The sequence below is a fragment of the Arvicanthis niloticus genome, chromosome 5 (assembly GCF_011762505.2).
Source record: "Arvicanthis niloticus isolate mArvNil1 chromosome 5, mArvNil1.pat.X, whole genome shotgun sequence".
Classification (NCBI taxonomy): domain Eukaryota; kingdom Metazoa; phylum Chordata; class Mammalia; order Rodentia; family Muridae; genus Arvicanthis; species Arvicanthis niloticus.
Genome location: NC_047662.1, coordinates 97,783,823 through 97,804,471, shown reverse-complemented (window position 1 = coordinate 97,804,471; position 20,649 = coordinate 97,783,823). Strand labels below are relative to the sequence as shown.

Sequence of the window (20,649 nt, the reverse complement as noted above, 5' to 3'; positions counted from 1 at the left end):
TACCTTTCCACCTTCTTCTCCCCACCTTTGCCCTATCTCCTAAATAAACCTCTTCCCCCTTGGAACCGTGTGGTCTGGAGTGGTCTGTTCTGAACTGCGGTCGGACATTTTCTAACAACTAACACCTCTCCCCTGCCCTCGCCACCCCCAGTGATGGCCTGTTAGCTGTAATTTGAAATAAATCTTGTCCCCTGGCTGCCTTTGGTCATAGGGTTTGTGGCAGCAATAGAAAGCAAACCAAGACACACCTGGTCCCCTGCCTCTCCTCCACCCCAGCTCTCCTCACCCTCCTGTGAGCTAACACAGCTCACTCTCCAGTCCCCTCAGGACCTCTGCATTTGTTTTTCCTTGTGCCTGGAGCACATTCCTCCAGGGATCACAGCAACAACGCAGAGAACCCTTAGATGGAGCTGACTGAGCCTGACCCTGGACAGCAGGCTCCCAAGCAGGGTCTCCAATATACAGCTTCAGAAACGGGGCCCCAGAAAACCAGGTGCACTGGAAAAGGCAGCAGGATGACTTCCCAGCTGTGTGCTCCCATGGTGACTTCACACTGTGGTCTGCATGAGCAGGTGCTCCCCCTTACCCCCTAGCCCCGTGCTTCCTGCCATCAGGTCTCCAGGGCCTACAGAATGACACTCTGGTTTGCCTTGGGACCTTCTCAGAGAGGCTTCCTCAGTGCCAGCTATGAAATGGCTCTTCATTTCTGTCTGGCTTTATTTTACCCCACAGCAGTTCCTGTGGCCCAAGACACATGGTGTCTGTCTTCCCCTCACAGGGCTGTGAGCACTGGAAATGGTGGTCCAGATCCAGAACAAGCATGCAGCCAGTGTTCTGCCAGAGTGAACTGCTACCATAGCTGAGGGGCACATAATCAGTGCTGGGGGGGGGGGGACCTCTGAGGACCTAGTTTGCCTCAGGCTTTGTGGGTACTTTCAGAGCTGGACCCCAAATGGGTACTGCCCTCTAGGCACTGACTGTGCTTGAGGAGGGGCTCTTGTGTCCATCTCATAAAACCCTAGGCAGGTCAAGGACCTGGAAGGTGTAGGGCAGAGGTCGAGTGACAAGGAAGGGAGTGAGCCAGTGACTGAAAAAGCTCCTAGTGTGTAGCCTGTGTCAGCCACCTGCAGGGGTGGTGGGACTGGTGCTGGGCAGAAGAGGAGGGTAAGAGTTGGCAAGGTGTTGCTGCGATCAGCCCTGGAGGTGGTGGTTGAGGAGAGAGAGAGAGAGAGAGAGAGAGAGAGAGAGAGAGAGAGAGAGAGAGAGCGCTGTTAAGGATGGGTTGGGTTGGAACGGGGCATGGTGCCACACACCTATAATCTACTCAGGAGACTGAATCGGGTGGGTTGAAAGGTCAAGGCCAGCCTGAGCAACCTAACAAAAAAGCTCTCAAAACAAAGAGAGCTGGGGATGGGTCCCAGGGGCAGAGAATCTGCTTGCTTCATGCTTGAGGCCCTGGGTGGGTTCCATTTTCAAGTAGTAGGGGTGGGGGTGGGGTGGGTTGGACACTAAGCCAGGAGCATCCTGTGCCTTAAGTTGTCAGCTATCTCTGTTTCTCTGAGTAAGGCATAAGTGGGGTATGCTGGCTTTGATTGTCAACTTGGGATCTAAGTTTGCATGAAACAAGTCTCTGGGAAGATCTTCAAGAGAGTTTCTAGACTGGGATGACTTGTCCTAAGTGTGGGACATACCATGCCAGAGGCTGGGGTCCCAGCCTGGATAGAAAGGCGACTGTGAACAGAGCACCAGAACCATCTCCCTCTGCTCCCTGGCTGCAGATGTGGTGAGACCAGTGGCCTCACCCTCCGGCGGCCATGAATCCTCACCACGACAGGCTGCACCCATGAGCCAAAATAACCCCTTCCTTCCTTAAGCGGCTTTTGTCAGGCGCACAACACAGGGAGCAGGGACTCAGAGTCGGTCTTAAGCAACTCACTTTCCTTGAGGCGAGTGTCCATTGGTGTCTGCAACGCGCTCCTGACGGCTTCCACAAACTCCTTAAAGAAGTTCTTGACAGGCTCCAAGGACAGGGGCACAGGGTGGCTCAGCTCCGAGGGGCTCATCTGCTGTCCCATTTCTGGCTTGGTGGCTATGTATGCCTGTGTAGACGAGCACAGGGTCAAAATGGCTCCAGGGACTGCAAGCTGCATCTAGCCTCTCTTGCATACCCAAGGAGCCACTCTGCCTGGCCACCATGGTCTGGATGAGCTGCGTCACAGAGCAGAGCCTCGGGAGACTGCAACCAGAGCTGCCGGTGCCCCCCTGTCCCGTGCTTCTCTCCCTTTCTTCTTCCCTTCCTCTGCCATTCCCACAGGGTGCCTAGGAGGGCCCTGGTGAAGAGGAATGACCAGGCCACGGCTCTAAAGTCCAGGCCACGGTGAGGGTCTGCTGCAGTGCAGATGGACCTCAATATGTGGGGACCTAGATTCCATTCTGTTTTATTTTGTTTTGCTGGGACAGGGTTTTATGGAGCTTAGGCTGACCTTGAACTCCCGATCCCACTTCCCCAATGCTGGGTTTACAGGCACACATCACCAATCCTGGCCAGACACAGGTTATGATTCTGCCAGAGGGTAAGCCCAGTGAGTCCCCCTTCCCCTAGCCCCAAATCTACCAGAAGCCTTACTGCAGACCTCTAGTAAATATTTGAGCTAAGATTCACGTGTTGGTTGAGTAAGACTGTCTCCCATAGGCTCATATATTGGAATGCTTAGTCATCAGGGAGTGGCACTACTTGAGAGGGATTGGGAGGCGTGGCCTTGTTGGAGGAAGTGTGTTGCTTGGGGCGGGCTGTGGGGTTTCAGAAACTCTCTTCCTGTTCTACTCTGCTGCCTGTGGAGCTGGAAGTAGAACTCTCAGCTATTTCTCTAGCACTGCGTCTGCTTGCATGCTGCCATGCTTCCTGCTATAATGACAATGGGGACTAAACTTCTGAAACTTTAAGCCAGCCCCAATTAAACATGTTCTGTTATAAGGTCACCATGGTCAGCTGGGTGGTGGTGGTGCACATCTTTAATCCCAGCATTTGGGAGGCAGAGGCAAGTGAATCTCTGAGAGTTTGAGGCCAGCCTGGTTTACAGAACTAATTTCAGGATAGCCAAGGCTATACCAAAAAAGAAAAAAGAAAAATAAAGAAAAAGGAAAAAAAAAAAACCCTGTCTCAAAAAATTTTTTGTTTTTTGCCATGGTCATAGTGTCTCTTCACAGCAATAGAGCACTGACTAAGACAATTCACTAAATGCCTGCATCTTGGGGGCCCTGGGAAAGGCTGCTGTTAGAACTATTTATAATCCAAGATATACAGTAATTATCCTAGCAGTGTGTACTTCCTGACCACCTGTGTGGTAGCAATAAAGTCTACCCGATGGCCAGGGACATCTCTGTGTACTCTCCGAGTGTGCAAAGACTGTGTTCAGTGGTGCAGTGACCCAGGTACGAAGTGAGTAGCAGGTGGTGGCCTGAGATAAGAGAGCCCATACCTGCAGCAGCTGAACAGGGTTGGGCTCCTGGCTGACGCCCCACACCCTGGTAGAGAAGTCATCCATGACCTCAATTTGCTTCCTGCAAGACTCGGCTTGCTCCCTGTACACCTGGAGGGTGAGCTGGGTGTTTTTATCGATGAAGTTTTTGGCCAGTGCTTCCTCCTCATCAAGGAGTAATCTGAGTTCTGTGAATTTCTGTGTCAGCCAGGCTTTACTTGAGTCTGCATAAACCTTAAAGAAAAAAAAAAAAAGTCAATCGTAGACAAGACATTGGTCAACCAGGAAGTCTAGAATGGAAAACAGGGTCTACAGAATGAGCTAGGCAAGGTCAAAGCCGGTCAAAGCAAGAGGCCACTCATAAAGAAGAAAGTTTTTCTAAGCACTGGCAAATGGTTCTGAGACAGGGTTTCTCTATGTAGCCCTGGCTGTCCTGGAACTCACTCTGTAGACCAGGCTGGCCTCAAACTCAAAGTATCTGCTTCTGCCTCCCGAGTACTGAGATTAAAGGTGTGCAGCACCTCACCCAGCTAAAGAGCCTTCTCGACACCGTCCTTCCTTCTTCCCTCTTTCTCCTCCTCTTCTCTTTGTTAAACAATGTCTTTCTTGGTAGCGCAGGGACCTCTCCCAATTCTTCTGCATCAGTTCCCTTCCTGAGTGCTGGGATTGAAGGTATGTGCCATTGTGCTCGGCTTAATGTTCCCTTTGTGAGCTGGGCACCTAGCAGAGTTGGTAGAGAGCTTTCCTAATATGCACCATGCCCTGGGCACACAGGATATGGTGACGCACCCCAATAAAGTAGAAGCAAGAAGATCAGAAGTCAAAGTTGTTATCAACTACACAGGAAGTACAAGGTCAGCCTGGGTCTCAAAACAAAAGCAAAAAAAAAAAAAAAAAAAAAAAAAAAAAAAAAAAAAAAAAAAACCTTGGGGAGGAAGACTTGAGGGAGGGAGGGAGGGAGGGAGGGAGGGAGGGAGGGCTGGGGAGACAGACAGAATAATAAGGAAGTTGGCTGCCAGTTTGGGTCCCATAGAGTCAAAGTGAAACTGGATGGCACACTGAACTGAGTTTGGAGCTGGGTGGGCTCCCAGGAGACCCACCTGCCTGCTGTAGTTGTATATTCCACTCAGGGGTCCCTCAGCCCAGTTGATACTGGCTGCAGATTGGGCTGGCTTCTTGCTCGAGCACCTCTGATTGGCTCTTCTGTCTCCTCCCTGCACTGACCATGCTCTCTCTGTCCAGCTTTCCTTTTAGGACAGATTCTCATGTAGAGTAGGCTCACCTTGAACTCGAGACTGAGGATACCTTGATGCTTGAAATTCTGGCCTCTCCCTCCCTCGTTCTGGGATTATAGGTATTCGGTCCCCCCCCCCCCCCGGTTTTATGGAAACCTATGGGTGCTGAACCCAGGGGTCTGTGCACACTAGGCAAGTATTCAACCAGAGGATTCCCCCATGCCTACCCCCATGCATTTGATCAGCTACACGAAGGTAGGCTTGAAAGACTATTTTTGTTTGCTTTGTTTTCTGGGTGTTTTGTGTTTGTTTGTTTGTTTGTTTACTGTTTGTTTTCTTTTTGAGAGAGAGTCTCATGACATTGCCTAGGCTGGCCTTGAACTCTATGGTTCAAGCTGTCCTCTTGTCTCAGCTTCTCATGCAGCCTGGACTATAGGGAGTAGTACCATTTTGTCTGGCTTAGACATGCATCTCTTATGTGACAGACTGCACATTCTAAATCCCTCATCATGTTTGCTTCAGCAGGCAATAAGCAGTCTTTGCCCATGCAATCTCTCTCTCTCTCTCTCTCTCTCTCTCTCTCTCTCTCTCTCTCTCTTTCTCTCTCTCCTCCCCCTCCCCATTTTCTCTCCCATTTATAAAGTATCAAAGTATGACATAGCGGCACATGCCTGCACTCCCAGCATCTGGGAGTATGAAACAGGAGAACTAAGGTTCAAGGCAACCTGGGCACTCTGGTGAACTGTTTGCAATTCCAGCAGTCTGAGGCAGGTGGATTATCATAAATTCAAGCCTTTGTCTACACAGTGACTTCAAGAGCAGCCTAGATCATATAGAAACACCCCAAACTTGGCATAAATTGCGCACACTTTTAATCCCAGGAAGCAGAGGCAGGGGAATCTCTGAATTCAAGGCCAGCCTGGTCTACAGAGCTAGTTCCAGAACATTCAGGGGGACACAGAAAAACCCTGTCTCAAAATAACAAAAAGGTTAAACAAGGGCTGGTTGTGAAAGTGGGTAAAGGGCACTTATCACCAAGTCTGCCAACATAAATGGAATCCCTGAGATCTACACCCCTGTGAGTTGCCCTCTGAGCTCCATATGTGGGCTGCAGCATGCATACTCATACATTCTCTCTCTCTCTCTCTCTTTCTCTCTCTCTCAAATAAAATGTAATAAAATTGTTTAAACAAAGAAATAAAAAAAAGAGCGTAGGGGCTAGGGAGACGTCTTGCTGCTCAGGCATGAGGACCTGAGTTCGGATCCCCAGGACTAACATAAAAGCTGGGCATGGGCTGAGAGATGGCTCAGCAGTTAAGAACACTTGCTGCTCTTACAGAGGACCTGGATTTGCTTCCCAGCACCTACATTGTGGCTCACAACAATCTGTAACTCCATTTCCAGGACCTCCACAGACAATGCCCACATGTGGTACATAAACATACATAAACATAAAACATTCATTCACATAAAATAAAAATGATTTAAAAAAAAAAAAAGAGCTGGGAAATGCAGATTGCACCTGTGACCCCAGTACTGAGGGGGCAGAGAACAGGCGGATCACTGGAGCCCTGGCGCTTGAAGTCCAGTCACCGCAGTCAAACCTGGGAGTTCTGCATTCAGTGCGAGAGCTTGTCTGAAAAACCAAGGAGAGTGACTGAGGAAGACACTGAGGAAGTTGACCTCTGGCCCCCATGATCACATGCATATACATCAGACAGTGTTCAACAGAATGTCTGTGCCCTGTCTGATGTAAAAAGCTGAGAAAAGTTTTGGGGATTGAGTGGGGTATAGAGCGCCGCTCTTGCAGAGGCCCTCAATTTGGATCCGAGTGCACCCACATCCACACTGGCCGGCTCTGCAATTACAACCACCTGCATGCACTTCCAGCTCTGACCAATCTAATGCCCTATTCTGGCATTTGTGGGCACCCAAACACATGTGGCAGACACAATGACAAAGATACACACACACACACACACACACACACACACACACACTAAAATAAATTTAAAAATAGATTTAAAAACATACAGAGTTTGAATACTATGTGTTGAATATGTTGAATACTATAGACACTGATCAAACAAAGGAGCCTAAATAAACCAAGGGACATCCCATGTTCATAAATTTGGAAGTAATGTTGCTCAGGCTAGCCTTGAACTTGTGATCCTTGGATCTCAGCCTCCCATGTTGTGGAATTATAAGTGAGTGTCATCCATGGGTGTTTGTTTGGTTTGGTTTGGTTTTTTGGCCCCTTCTTCCCGAGACAGAGTCATCTCACGTCATATGGCCAGGATGCCACACAACACACTATGTACCTCAGGTTATCCTTAAACTTGCAGCAAACCTCCTGCTTTAGTATCTGGGTGTTGGGATTGCAGGTGTGAGCCTCCACATCCAGATAAAGAGTCCATATTTAGAATAGCAAAGCGGGGTCATCAGTTATTTCAAGGCCTATTACCAGCTATGTTAATCCTAACCACGCAGAGACATGGTTTACAGATATACGTAAACAATGATCATAAACCGCATGCATGTAGACTTATGTGCTGAGCTGACATAGACACTGCTAGATTCTGCGCTTGGCACTGAAGGACAGTTAGGTGTCATCAAAGTAACCCTTAGCCGATTAAGTGAAGGGACAGGATATTTCTCCACAGGACCTTTGCAGTTTCCTGTGAATCTAGAAATGTTTCAAAGTAAAATGTTTTAAGAGTTGCTGACGCCCTCATGCACGAAGCCTGGGGAGACGCTTCTCTACGATCAGTTGCGGGATCCTTTTGAACCGATTTATCGTTTTTGAGCCCAGAACCTTGCTGTTTTCAAACTTTTATTTATTATTACTGTATGTGTGTGTTGTGTGTGAGGACAGCTGTGTGTGGAGGTCAGAAGACAACGTTTGGAAGTCTGCTCTCTACTACTGTGGGGTCTGGGGCTTGAACTCAGGTTGCCAGGCTTGGACAGCAAGTGCTGAGCTATCTCGTGAGCCCCCCTACCTTTTCTTTTTCTATCTATCTATCTATCTATCTATCTATCTATCTATCTATCTATCTATCATCTATCTATCTATTATCTATCTATCTATCTATCTATCTATCTATCTATCTATCTATGAGACGTGGTCTTGTTTTATGCTCTGGTCTGGAACTCAGTAGTAGATCAGACTGGCCTCAAACGGACTGATCTTGCCTCAGAAAATGCTGGGATTACAAGTGTATATCACCATGCCCAGCCAGTCCTGCTCTTGAAGACCTAAGGGAGGGTCACCATTAATAATTAAGCTAGGGCCACTGATGTGACCTTTGAAGATCCCCAGAACACCAGGACCTGTTGTCCTTTGATTGATAATAGATGTTAGGGATGGGGGAGCAAATTCCATAGTCCTCTGTGGTGGTGGTGGTGCATACCTGTTATCCTAGCAACCCAGAAGGCTGAGGCAAGAGGATTTGAAGTAATCCTGGCCTATGTAGTGGAGATCCTGAACCAACCAACCAACCAACCAACCACCAACCAACCAACCACCAACCAACCAACCACCAACCAACCAACCACCAACCAACCAACCACCAACCAACCAACCACCAACCAACCAACCAACCAAATTATCCTGGCCTTAACTAAGGCCTGTAATCCCAAATACTCAGGAAGGTAAGACAGGAAGCTCACGAGTTCAAGGCCAGCAGGAGACAGAGTGAGTGCGATGCTGGTTTGGTTAGCTTAATAAGACCCTGCCTCAGACAGAAATGATTCTTTATGTAACCCCAATTGAACTCGTTGGTACCCATGTGCACAGAGGATGGCTAGCTGGGAATCAGTGGGAGGAGATGAGGGAGGGAGGTGGGTAAATGTGATCAAAACACATTCTATACGTGTCTGAAAATGTAGAGAACCCATCATCGCGTATAGTTTATGTATGCCAATAAAATCCTTTTTAAAAATAGACTTTGTAGAGACTCCAATTTTAATAAAAATTTCACATTTTCACTCCATTCTCAAACAAAGTAAAGAGAGGTCTGGAAATGTAAATAGCCCAGTGGGAAAAACACTTACCTACCATGTGTGTGGCCCCGGGTTCAATCTGTAGTACACAATAAAATAAATAACATTGTATAAAGTGGTAAGGCTGAAGAAAGAGTGTATTTAGGGACTTATGTCCCATGGCCAAGAACCTTAGTAGTTGCTTGCCTGCCCTGTGAGCTGTTTGGCTTTCCTTATGGCAATGTGGGATGTGTGAGGATGGAGGACCAAGCTCCCCTGGTCTGTGAGGATGGAGGACCAAGCTCCTCTGGTGTGTGAGGATGGAGGACCAAGCTCCTCTGGCCTTACTGTGCAAGATTGAGCCCTGGCTTTGGTGGATGTGAGGAAGCTGGACCACTGCCCAGTGAGGTATGAGGCAGAGGCTGAGTTTTCACAAAGCTCGTGAAACAGACCTTTAGGGCCACTCACCTGCATGTGTGCTTCCTTTGTGATCTTGAACTGAAACTCATAGTTTTGTGTTCTTTCAAGACCCTTTAAGCCGGGCGGTGGTGGCGCACACCTTTAATCCCAGCACTTGGGAGGCAGAGGCAGGCAGATTTCTGAGTTCAAGGCCAGCCTGGTCTACAGAGTGAGTTCCAGGACAGCCAGGACTACACAGAGAAACCCTATCTCGAAAAACCGAGGGAAAAAAAAAAGAGAGACCCTTTATGTCATAGGTGCTCCAAACGCTACCAACTTGTTTTGAGGCTAGTCCTTGTTTTCCTGGGGCTCCATACTAGGGATGCCTAGACCCTGGGGGTTATGTGGACATCTACCTTGAGAAGAAAAGATATGGCCACTTGCCTTGAGCCTTTCCCCAGCGTCTTCCAACTGGGCTGTGTTGTCAGCATGCTGCCTCTTCTTGGCTGCCAAACACTCTAAACAGTCCTGGATTAGTTTCTGTGAGAGGGGTCAGGAGAAAAAGGGAAACTGTCACTTTCAAGCTAACAAGCTCTCAGGGATTGAATTCCAGGCTTGGCAACCGGACATCCACCCGCTGGGCCACTTCACTAATGCTGACCCTGACTTCTTTTTCAGCAGGAGTGCCTGGGGCTCTGAAGGTGGGAAGTTTGTCCAAAGTCAAGTGGTGAGTGAGGTTCAGGAGTCAGCAGAGACTCTCTGGGTCTCAAGCCTTTGTCAGGGATGCCCCCAACCTGGATTCTTGTCTCCTATTTCTTTATGTCTGCTTTTAGAAGTAGCTATTTTTCTAAATACCTGGTTTAGGTCTCTTCCCTCCGAGGGCAGCCATTTCTCCACCTTAGCCTTCTCTATAGCTTGTCTTCCACTTGGCACCTGAGCCTAACTCTTAAGAACACGGGTGGACGTCTGAACTCTTAATCAGCCAGGAGTATACTAAGGTATGCCAGTTTCCAGGGGAGAGCTGGAAGCCCGAGGACGCTGGGAGGCATATGAGCTGTAGAGGAAGGATGAAGTTAGGTCCTAGTCCTCACTCTGTGCTCAAAATCCATTCTTCCATTGCACGCAGGGATGCTGTGGAGATTGGATGATATCTGAGGGGCTGGCCAACAGCACATGCTCAATGCAGGTCATTTTGCCATTTTAGCATCCAACAAGCGTTTGCTGTGGTGGCTAATGACTTTACTGAGAGAGGAAACTGGGAGCAGGGAAGGGGGTCAGCCCTCCACATAGTCATCTACTATGCGACACCTAAGCCACCCACTGTCCAAGGTGGCCTAAGCTTTCCGGTTTGGGCCCTCCACCTCCAGCCACAGGGTTTCTGTCTCAGGACTCCACGAAATTCTATTTACCCTCCAAGGCCATGTCCATCTAATGGCGCTTCCCTGGGAAAGGCTTGTGTGGCTTCCTGCCCCAAGTTCTGTTTTCTGGCCTTCACTGAGCTCCACCATGGGCTCCATGAGGAAGCTTGCCTTCCTCAGATACAGAGAAGAGAATAGATTCTGCACTGGGGGGGGGGGGGGGGTGTGCTGCCATCTTTCTATAGAAGGTAAGGCTATGATTAACAAGCATCTGCTGTGGGTGGGATGGGGAGGGGACAATGGTGTTTGCATAGAGGGAGGAGCCGGATTCAAGTCAGGAAGAGGACCTTTTTGACTTTGCAAAATAATGTAGGCCATCAGGCCCCAGTTCAGAATGGCCATTTATAAACTCCAGGGTCCAGAGACATTTCCAGGCCTCATGCAGCACATGCATACCTACGGTTTTCTTTTTCTACAATCTGGTCTTTTGAGAAAGTCTCTCTACACAGCACAGGTTGGCTTTAAACTCAATTTCCCCACCGTATCCTCCTTGGTGCTCTGTTAGGCGACTGTCCCCTGCGCCCTCGACTTTGGTCGGAGAGCTGCCCTAGCAGAAGCGGTAAGGAACGTGTGAGTACCAACCAGCCTGAGCCTCCCAGTACCCCAAGCCAATCTTGGGAAGCTTCGCTGGTGGTTTGAGCAACCTTTGCACTCCCATGAGGTTCTGCCTCCCGATCTTACCTACTATCTAGGGGACCTCAGGGCCCTCTAAAGTTTCCCCGTCCTAACGGGATTTGGCGGTAAGACCTGGGCTGGCGCTCCCTCGACGGTTACTCCTGTGCTCAATCTCCGCCCGCCCAGACCTGCGGTGCACGCCCTCGTGGCTTCCCACCTGCACGCGCGCAGCCTCCTCCTCGGCCAGGCCCACCGGGTGGCCGCGGTGCGTACCCAGAACCGGGCAGAGCGCGCACACGCAACGGCCACAGCGGCGACAGAAGAGCTCCACCGGGCGTTCGACGTGCTCCGGACAGCGCCAGTCACACGCCCAGTCGGGCTGATTGGGCGCCCGCGCCTCGGCAGTCCCGCTCGCCATTCTCAGTGGCAACCGCCGTTCTCTTTGCAGTGAGGCCGGCGTGGGTTGCTGCAGAAATCGAAACCTTGCTTGGGGCGGGGCGGGCGACCGAGCTCCCAGTGGCTGGCTGGAGGGGCAATGACCTGCTGGAGAGTTGATGCTTGGTGCCGCCTAGTGCCGAATTCGCAGCTCAGCGTCCTCCCACTCTTATGCCCTGAGGAAGAGGAGGCCACTATATAGATAGGAACGCAGGTGCTTGCACGGATGGGCTCACTAGAAGGTGGACTTCCCATTTGGTGATGCTGGGCTTCTGGCTTCTGGCAAACTGCTGAGATGCGTGGAAGGTGGTGTGGCCTGCCCAGAGGACCCACATTTTGTACATTCCACTTTGTTCTTTTCTTGTAGTGCTTCCTCCCTGTTGTAAGCCTTGCGGGTTGGGGGGGCCAGGGGAGAGGGTGAGATTGGAACAGATTTCCAGGAAGCCCCAGTTATCTCCAGGCTAAAACTTCAAAGCCCCAGGCCCCAAAGATGCTCTAATCTCTCCTGCCCTGATAGGTGAATAATCTACCCTGTTTCCAGCCTGGGGAGTTTGCAATTCCTGCTTGAGGTATAGCTGCTGCTCACTGTCACTTATCCACTTGGAGTCTGGGCCTATCTCTTCCTTCAGGAAGCTTCACTTCTCTAGAGCAGCCTGACCACCCTGCCCCATCCTGTCCCTCACGAATTCTCTCAACCACGAGTGGAAACGCTTCAAGGGTATTAGGACCTTACTGGCCAGTCTGTCAGCCAGGTTATCTGGTCCAGACACCTAGTGATAAATTGGTACTTGAAGAACGAATTAACAAAAAGAATTCACCAAGCATTGCAATATCGAATCTGGTGTTTTATTATTTTGGTTGAGGCAGGCTCAGACTCTTTGCCCAGGCTAGTCTGAAATTCTCAATCCTGCCTCAGCCTTCCAAGGGCTGGTATTACAGGTGGGAATTACCACCCACGGTTGATTGTCATATTCTTACATTGCACGATTCTGTATTTTAACTTTTATTATTATTATTTTACAAAGGTACAAGGAATTTAAGAAACATTAAACAATCACTCAAACGGCTTCAGGCACGGTTTCATATGAAAAGCGTAGGTCGATTCCTGTTTCCCCTGGGACACCACCTCAAGTTTTGTTCCAGGAAGCAGAATTATTGTAGAGTTAAGGTGAGTACAAGCTCATCTCCAAGCACTCTCCCTCATCTACACAAAGTTCCTGAGTCAGCAGAAAGGGAGCTCCCAAGGCATGAAGTGAGGAGATGAGGGCTTCTCTGCTGCTCGGGTGAACGCTGTCTTAATAGACAGTGTTGCTCCATTAGCTCAAGGACGTAAAAACATAATCTTAAAAAAAAGAGAGAGTTAAAAAAATATCTGACAAAAATTACCTATCCCTCTCCCTTGCTATGAAATAATTTAAATAATTTATTCTAAATGTAAAAAAAAACCCAACAAAACAAGAAACAACAAATAAATTTGTTCGTAGCCGCCCTGTGACCTGTTCCTGAATGTGAGGGCTGGTTCCCTTACGGTGGGGATAGCTTTGTTGAGGGGATGGTGATGTACAGAAATGTGATGGGAAGCTCCCTGGACCCCACCCCTAGCCATATGCAAGTGGCAGCCAGTGGTTTTGGGCTGGTTTCTTTACTACATGACCATCCGGCTTTCTAAACATTGGGTTGGAGCTTTACAAAGTGACATACTGGTCACAAAGGAGAGAGAGCCCCATCCTAGGAGCTCCAGGTCCCTGTCATTGCCTGGAGCCTCTTATTCAGGAGCACAAAAAAAGGCAAACATAGCTCATCACTGGGTATAGAGTCCTAGTGTAGTACAGGGATGGAGAATAAACCAAGGAGCACAGGACTCTGCTGTGTGCAGATACCGGCTATGGTGAGTGATGAGGTCCCGTGGGAACTGGCTTTGCACTGCTTCCGTTGTCAATACAGGAGCAGGATGCTAGCCAAAAGTGTCTCCATCCCCACTGTACAGAAGCCACCTAGGCAGCTTGTCCAGAGGGAGACACCATCCACTGCAGGGTCAGCTTCAGCGGCCAGCTCTGGTCATCAGTATGCATCCAGAGGGGTGTTAATGGACAACGTATGTCAAAACCTGTTAGCCTGGATGGCCCCTGTAATTTTCAATTGAGCTCCAGCATGACCCTGTGTGACAGGGGAAACACTGTCTATCCAGGGGAGGATGGGGAGGCAGTACTTCTTGTGGTAAGCCTTGTCTCAAGTTGGTTCTCAGGTACCAGCTAGGCTTGCTGTACACCAAGAAAGAAAAGAACCTCAGAACCGGGCACAAGATACACAAGTAAGGGCCACAGGCTTTGAGACCAGGTGCCATCTGGACCCATTTTTTTTTTACCCAGTGCAGTCAACCAGAGCCCTTACTTGTGGCTGGCCACAGGGCTTTGCCACATCCAATGCTGGACCCCCTACTTCCTAGAGGACTTTAGATACCCTGGGTCTAGATATCCAGGAGTCAACAGACATGAACTCAGCTCTGAGGTCTGTGTCCCCACCTATGGAAAGATCTACCCATGATTCTGGTTAGAAGGATGAGTTTGGCCACCCGCCTGTGGTTTAGAATCAGGCCAAATCTTCACGCATTCCTCTCAGACTGAGTCTCTGTACCAGAGTGAGTTTCTGCATTCAACTCAGGTCATTGCGTCAAAGGGCATGGTCAAAATCAAGACTTTGGTGGAAAGTCATAGAGTGGGCAGCTCATTCGAGCCTTCCCCTTGTTCAAATGAAAAAACCAAGACCAGAGAGAGAGGTATTCAATAAGAGGTTATCAGGAAGTCCAGATACAGATGCGGACAGAACCAATGGGTCTTACTGTGGGGACTGAGAACAGCATTGTCAGACAGACCCAGATGGACAGAACCTCAGTCCAGCCCTGCCAGGAAACAGATCTTCTCTCTCTCTCTGGGCCTCAGTTTCCTCACTATAAAATACCAGAGCAGTGGTTTTCAAACTTCTAAAAAATAATTTAGCAGTTAAAGTATCTATTCCAAAGCAAGCTGACGGAGACAGGGGGTATCGTCTAGAATGAGCCCACTGACCAAAATTGCCTCCTAGTCTATGGCCAGAGTTGCAAACCACAGGCAGGTTGACCTACCCAGTCCTTCCAGATCTTTCTATCAAGTTTCCCCCCTTCTAGGAGGTCATAGCTCCTCACCAATCCTTAAAACCAGAATTCAGCAGAAGACAGGGTGTAATCTAAACCAGCCAGGCCAGGAACTGCAGCTTCGAGAAGGCGACAGGAAAGCGGCACCATGTCCCACTGGGATCTCTTTCAGCAACAGTTTTATTTTCCCAGTATAAAATATATAAATAGTGGTTGTTCTCGGGGACCTGCGGTTTGGTTCTGGACCTCTCCACAGAGCCTAGCGGTGTCCCTGAGGGCAAGGATGGAGGAGACCTCTGCTCAGAACTGTTCTAAGACCATCCGAAGGTTTTTGATCTCCAGTTCCAGCTGCCTGGTCTGGACCTCTCTCTGGATTAACAGCTCCCGGAGCCTCCGGATCTCCTCCTGTTGCCGGTAGAACATCTGCAGCAGCTGTGGAGCACAGTGCAGAGAGTGAGGTCATCTGGATGGTTGGGATAGGCAACAGCACAGAGGCTAAGCCACAAACTTTTGACTTGGTGACAGTGGTTAAATTATTAACAAGGGACGGTCATTTCTCAGCTGAGACAAAAGCCTTGCTTGCTTTACCCAACAGTGACGTTCAAATAGCGTGTTTGTATCCTATTTCTCCTTCCCAGACCCCTGAGGGGTAGAGCAAAGGGGAATCACCTATGGAGTTTCTAGATTGAGTTAACTGAAGGGGAGAACCCACCCTAACTGTGGGTAGCATTAACAAATGGGCTGAGTGCCAGCATCCATCTCTCTCTGCCTCCAGCTTGTGGATGCCATGTAACCCACTGTCCTAAGCTCCCACTGTCCTAAGCTCCCGCTGCTGTACCTTCTTCGCCATGCTGGGCTGTGTCCTGGAACTGTGAGCCCAGATAAACTTCCTTTAAGTTGCTCTTGCCAAGTGTTTTGTCACAGCAGTAACAGCAGCAGCAGCAACAATAAAAAGTTGCCAATACACAGGCAAGTTACCTCGTCTGTCCTATGCATCCGTTTTCTCCTTTGGGAAGTGAAAACTAATTCCTTGCCATAATTATCACTGTACAAAATAGCCATTAGATGCTGGGCACCCCGACGGTCTCTGCTTTTCCCCCAAAATGCCTGTGACATCTCCTTAGGGTGGCAGTGTTAGTACCTCCTCTTTCCGTGTGGGAACTGAAGCTGAGGTGAGGTGGTTTCCATTAGCAACCTGTCCACAGCAGTACGGATTACACCAACCTCACATACAGCAGATGCGTAACGCACACTGGCTTGAAAAACAAGTCTCAAAAACTCAGTGCGGTACTAGGATCATAGTGGCACTAAGTCCTATCTTCTGCATTTTACAGATAGTCCTTGTTGTGTTTATAAAACGATAAAGAGAGAAGGAATATGTTTTGGTGGAGGTGTAGTCAGGTATGGGGAAAAGGAGTGCCTCCGCGGGCTCATGCTGAGGCATCCCTTCCCCCTGAGGTTTATTTAGGGCATGGGAAGGGGAGTTGAGAGGAGAGAGAGAGAGAGAGAGAGAGAGAGAGAGAGAGAGAGAAGCCATGAGAGGGGGAAGGGAATGGGGGAGGAGGGGTGAGAGGACAGAGAGGGAGCAGGAAGGCAAGAGCAAAAGAGATCAGAGGGGGCAAGCAGCCCCTTTTATAGTGAGTCAGGCACTGTTGCCAGGTAACTGTGGGGCGGAACTTAGACAAAATGCTAACAGTCCTCAGCACTGTATTATACACATCCATCATCTTGGTATATGGCTGCTGTTCAGAGCTCATGCGGTGACTGGATTCCCTAAGTGAGTTAAGGCCCAGCCCAGGCCATCCAGCTGGCTGCCTTCTGTCCTCATTTCCCTCACAGCCCACAACCCTCTCCCATCCTGCAGGCCTCTCCCCTCCTACCTCATTTTCTGTTTTTGGTGGGGGGCATTCGAAAACATCAAACCCATTAGTGATCCAGGACTTCTCCTCCAGCTGATGCTCCGTGGCCCACTTTGGTACCTTCTCTTCCAGTAGAGAGAAGGGCGCCTGGTCACCATCTTCCGCTGGCTGTGTCATGGGTTCTAAGGGCTGAGGTGACACTTGGACCATAGAATTGGAGAGGGTTCTCTCTGGAGGCAGTGTCTGAGAGTCCAGCAGCTCGGAGCCGGGTCTAAGGGACATCATGATGGGCCCTGGGGGTGGAAACAGGAGGCTGTGAAGAGGGCCGAGTGGCCACGGGTAAATGGGTATGGACACAGGCAGGCACTAGAAACACAGCAGAGGCTCCTGCAGACAGGCATGAACCATCCCACAGCAATCTGGCACCTGCCTCAGCTCTCCCAGGGGCGTGAACCACCCAGCCTGGCCTGGCCTTGGCTTTGCTTTGTAAGGACAGACCCACTATCTTCTGCTATTTATCAAGCAGACACAGGAGATGGGGGGGATGAGCAGGGTCTGCCGAAGGGCCACACACAACTGAGGAGAAGCATGTAGCAGGAGGCCTCCCATGCTCTAGGGATGCATGAAGTGAAGTAGGGGTGCTGTGGAGGTGCAGATGAAGCCTGCATTGATCTCCTTCTGCTTACAAGAATGGGAAAGAATCCAGTCAGGCCGTGGTCTATTGCCTAGAGAATCTTGGGCCACAGAATAACCAGAAGAAATGATGAGGGGCGCGGGGAGTGTGGCTGAGGGGCCCAGACACTCTGCAGTCACAGTGGCAGTATGTCTATGGAGTGACATATTCTTGACCAGAAGGAGTTTAGGGACCAGGAGGGTGAAGCCTCTGCTCTTCTGATCATATTTAATCAGTCATGGGTTGGGGGTAGGGTTGGGGCAGGGCTGGCTCACCAGGAGTACAACAACAAAATAAAGATCCAGGTCAACCCTCTCAGCTACTTGGGACCTCCAAGACTCCAGTTTCCTAGCCTGCTCCCAGCCTCCCTCACCTCTGTTCATTCCGCTGAGCCACTCATGAGCTGTCAGGGAGGGTTGGGCCGCTGCCGTGGGCGGGTAGATGTCCTCTTGGTAGGATTCTGACTATAGGAGAAATGGGGACAGTGAGGGTTGAGCCTTGGAGTCTCTCTCTCCCAAACTCTGCTGTGAGGAGCCCTGGCCAGAACACAAAGGTTCTTGGGCAGCTAAGGGGCAGACGTGGGACAAGACTAAGAATCCCAGGTCCCAGGGGTTCACACTCACCCTGAGAAGGGCTCCCACAGTATGGGCTGGTTTCTGGGATTCTAACACCCAAGGATCTGTGTTGTTCTAGGTGGTTATCTCCCTGAGACAGGCCCACCACACTTACCCTCCGGGGTACAATCATGGACACTGGCTCGATGAGGCTTTTGGTTGTGATCAGTTTGTAGAAGCGGAAGATCTCGCAGGAAGACACGTCGAGACCTCTCTTTGGCATGATACCTGTGGCCAGATGGGCAAGAAGAGATGAGAAATCCTGGCCTGGTTAGGGCTGCAGGGACCCAGTGGGCAGGGCAAAGGCAGACTGCACACCTATGGTCAGAAACTGCCCTCCCCTGTATCTCTCCTCTTTGAACAGCTCCTGACCCTGCTGGGCAGGATCCCATAATCAAGCAGAGCCTCCACCTTCAAGGTTTATTATTTTATTTATTATTTGTATTATTTTAGCTGGGTCCTGAAGTTAGTCCACTCTGCTCAAAGGTCCCTACTTCCAACCTCATAGGCCTAGAACCCAAGTGCTTATTTTGTGTTTTATTTTTGAGACAGGATCTCACGGAGCCCAAGGCTGACCTCAGACTTGTTATGTAGCAGAGAGTGGCCTTGAACTCTTGACCCTACAGCTTCTATCTCTTGAAAGCTCAGATTACTGGTAAATCCAACACAACCCTCCATTTGTTTTTTTGAGGCAGGGTCTTGCTGTTACATAATCCAGGCTGATCATAACCTTCTGACACTCTGCCTCAGCCTCCTAAGCCCAGGATTACAGGTGCAGATCACCATACCTGGCTTTCTAAATGTTCCTAATATGGTCACCCCAGTTCTTTTTTATTCTTTCGTTTGTTTGATACAAGGTCACACATAAGCCTGCCATGACCTCAACCTAATATGTAGATGAAGACAACCTTGAACTCCTGATCCTCCTGCCTCCATCGGCTAAATGCCTTACACTCTCTAAGGAACCTGGTAATGCAAGAGGTATCACCTTGGACTTCTAGAGCCAAAAGCCCCAACATGCCTTGCTTGTCATAACTCGTCCAAGCTTCAGTACTGATACTGGCATCAAGAAACAGATGGAGACAGCCCACAGACCCCTTTGTCATCTTCTTGTCGGATGTTTTCCTGCACCAAGGCCTAGTCCTGGTGCCCTGACTCCCACATGACTTTGGAGCGCCCACCACTCACCGATCCCCTTCTGTGGGTTGTAGGAGCGGTACTCAGTCAGGTAGGTCAGGTGAGGTTTCTCAGTGCTCACCTCATAGTAGCGGATGTTCCCGTCTCCCTGGGGAGGGTAACCCAGAGAGTCAGAGCTAGGCCGTGACTAAGTAATAATACCCTGACTTTCAAGGAGGACAGCTGATGGACCCATATCATACAAGGATGCCGGGAAACTTTGGCCTTGCCAGTTGCCAAGGCTAAGTCCCTGACTGACAACCCCACCCCACCCACCTTTCCCTAGTGCAGAAGCCCTAGGAAGATTCCCACATGACAACCAAGAGGAAGTCAGGATGACTAACTGGCCTCAGGGACCACCCTGGCTCTTAGCCATGGGGACATTTTCCATTGTCAGAGTCACTTGGAGGTGCCGTTACTGGCATGTTGAGTAGGGAAAAGGGATTCTAGATATCCATCCCCACCTAAGGTGAGTTATTCTGCTTCAAATATGAAGACTCCCTATTGAGAACCACCCCCTGGATTAGGAGTTTGGGAGGAACAAGCTGGAGTGGGTGGGGTCACACCAAAGCCCCAGCTTCAGGTGGCTCTAGGGAGCTAGGAAAGAAGGGAGGGCCGGGTGTCTTATCCATCCTGTATCTCCGAGGACCCTAGGATGTTTTCTGACCATCCACGGAGCTAAGCTTAGCATATTCCGTCTCCAGTATCGGGGGTCCAGAGGGCTGCCTCCCTCCCCCTCTGCCAGACTGACCTTTCCCACAATGTAGAGCATGCTGGTGTCCGGGTCAAAGAAGGGAAACAGCACACCAGAGGAGCCGTCCAGGTCCTCCTCTGTGAGGGGCACAGAAAGGTTGTCCTGCAAGGGAAGGGAGACTGTCACTTCTGGAGGATCACTCCTGGAAGTCCTGTTGGTCCTGAGATTCAAACTGCTGCCCTGGGTGTGAGTGTGGGTGTTGACTGAGATGGAGAACTTGCTGTTCTATATGACATGTTTTAAAAAGAGGTCCTGGTCCTCGAGACGGAGTCTGTGGATTATTCTCGGGAGGAAATGATAGTTAAGCAGTACTGTCCCACCCCATCTTGTCAGCCCCTTATAAAAAGATTTAGGCATTTTTATTTTATGTGGACGGGTGTTCTGCCTGTTAGGTATGTTTGTGTACCAGGTGCATGCAGTGGTGGAGAAGAGCAGGAGAGGGCGGCAGACTCTCCAAAACTAGACTTATAGTTGTGAGCTGCCATGTGGGTGCTAGGAACCAAACCCTGGTGCTCTGCAAGTGCAACCAGTACTTTGTCCGAGTCATCTTTGTCAGCAATTTTGTTCTTTTTTTTTTCTAAAGATTTATTTATTTATTTTGTGTAAATGAGTACACTGTAGCTGTCTTCAGACACACCAGAAGAGGGCATCAGATCCCATTGCAGATGGTTGTGAGCCACCATGTGGTTGCTGGGAATTGAACTCTGGACCTCTGGAAGAGCAGTCAGTGTTCTTTTTTGTTTGTTTGTTTGGTTGGTTTTTTTTTTTGGTTTTTCGAGACAGGGTTTCTCTATATAGTCCTGGCTGTCCTGGAACTCACTTTGTAGACCAGGCTAGCCTCGAACTCAGAAATCCGCCTGTCTCTGCCTCCCAAGTGCTGG

At 49.7% G+C, this 20,649-nt stretch overlaps 2 protein-coding genes across 5 annotated transcripts in view; both read right to left on the bottom strand.

Annotated features, from left to right (window-relative positions):
- The window catches only part of Trim14 (tripartite motif containing 14), a 20,256-nt gene extending 8,659 nt beyond the window's left edge, over positions 1-11,597 (bottom strand). Inside the window, exons 1-4 of the mRNA XM_034502450.2 lie at positions 11,345-11,597; positions 9,539-9,634; positions 3,480-3,713; positions 1,937-2,099 (exon numbers count right to left, since the gene is read on the bottom strand). Of these exons, the coding sequence (XP_034358341.1) occupies positions 1,937-2,099; positions 3,480-3,713; positions 9,539-9,634; positions 11,345-11,545 (694 nt within the window). The 5' untranslated portion in view covers positions 11,546-11,597. The remainder of the gene's footprint in view (positions 1-1,936; positions 2,100-3,479; positions 3,714-9,538; positions 9,635-11,344) is intronic.
- Positions 11,598-12,386: 789 nt separating this feature from the next.
- Coro2a (coronin 2A) overlaps positions 12,387-20,649 on the bottom strand; it is a 58,500-nt gene continuing 50,237 nt past the window's right edge. For all 4 annotated transcript variants that reach the window (XM_034502449.2, XM_076935009.1, XM_076935008.1 and 1 more), the window contains 6 exons: positions 19,766-19,870; positions 19,027-19,123; positions 17,954-18,066; positions 17,598-17,688; positions 16,573-16,844; positions 12,387-15,124 (listed from right to left, as the gene is read on the bottom strand). In XM_034502449.2, the coding sequence (XP_034358340.1) occupies positions 14,993-15,124; positions 16,573-16,844; positions 17,598-17,688; positions 17,954-18,066; positions 19,027-19,123; positions 19,766-19,870 (810 nt within the window). In that variant the 3' untranslated portion in view covers positions 12,387-14,992. The remainder of the gene's footprint in view (positions 15,125-16,572; positions 16,845-17,597; positions 17,689-17,953; positions 18,067-19,026; positions 19,124-19,765; positions 19,871-20,649) is intronic.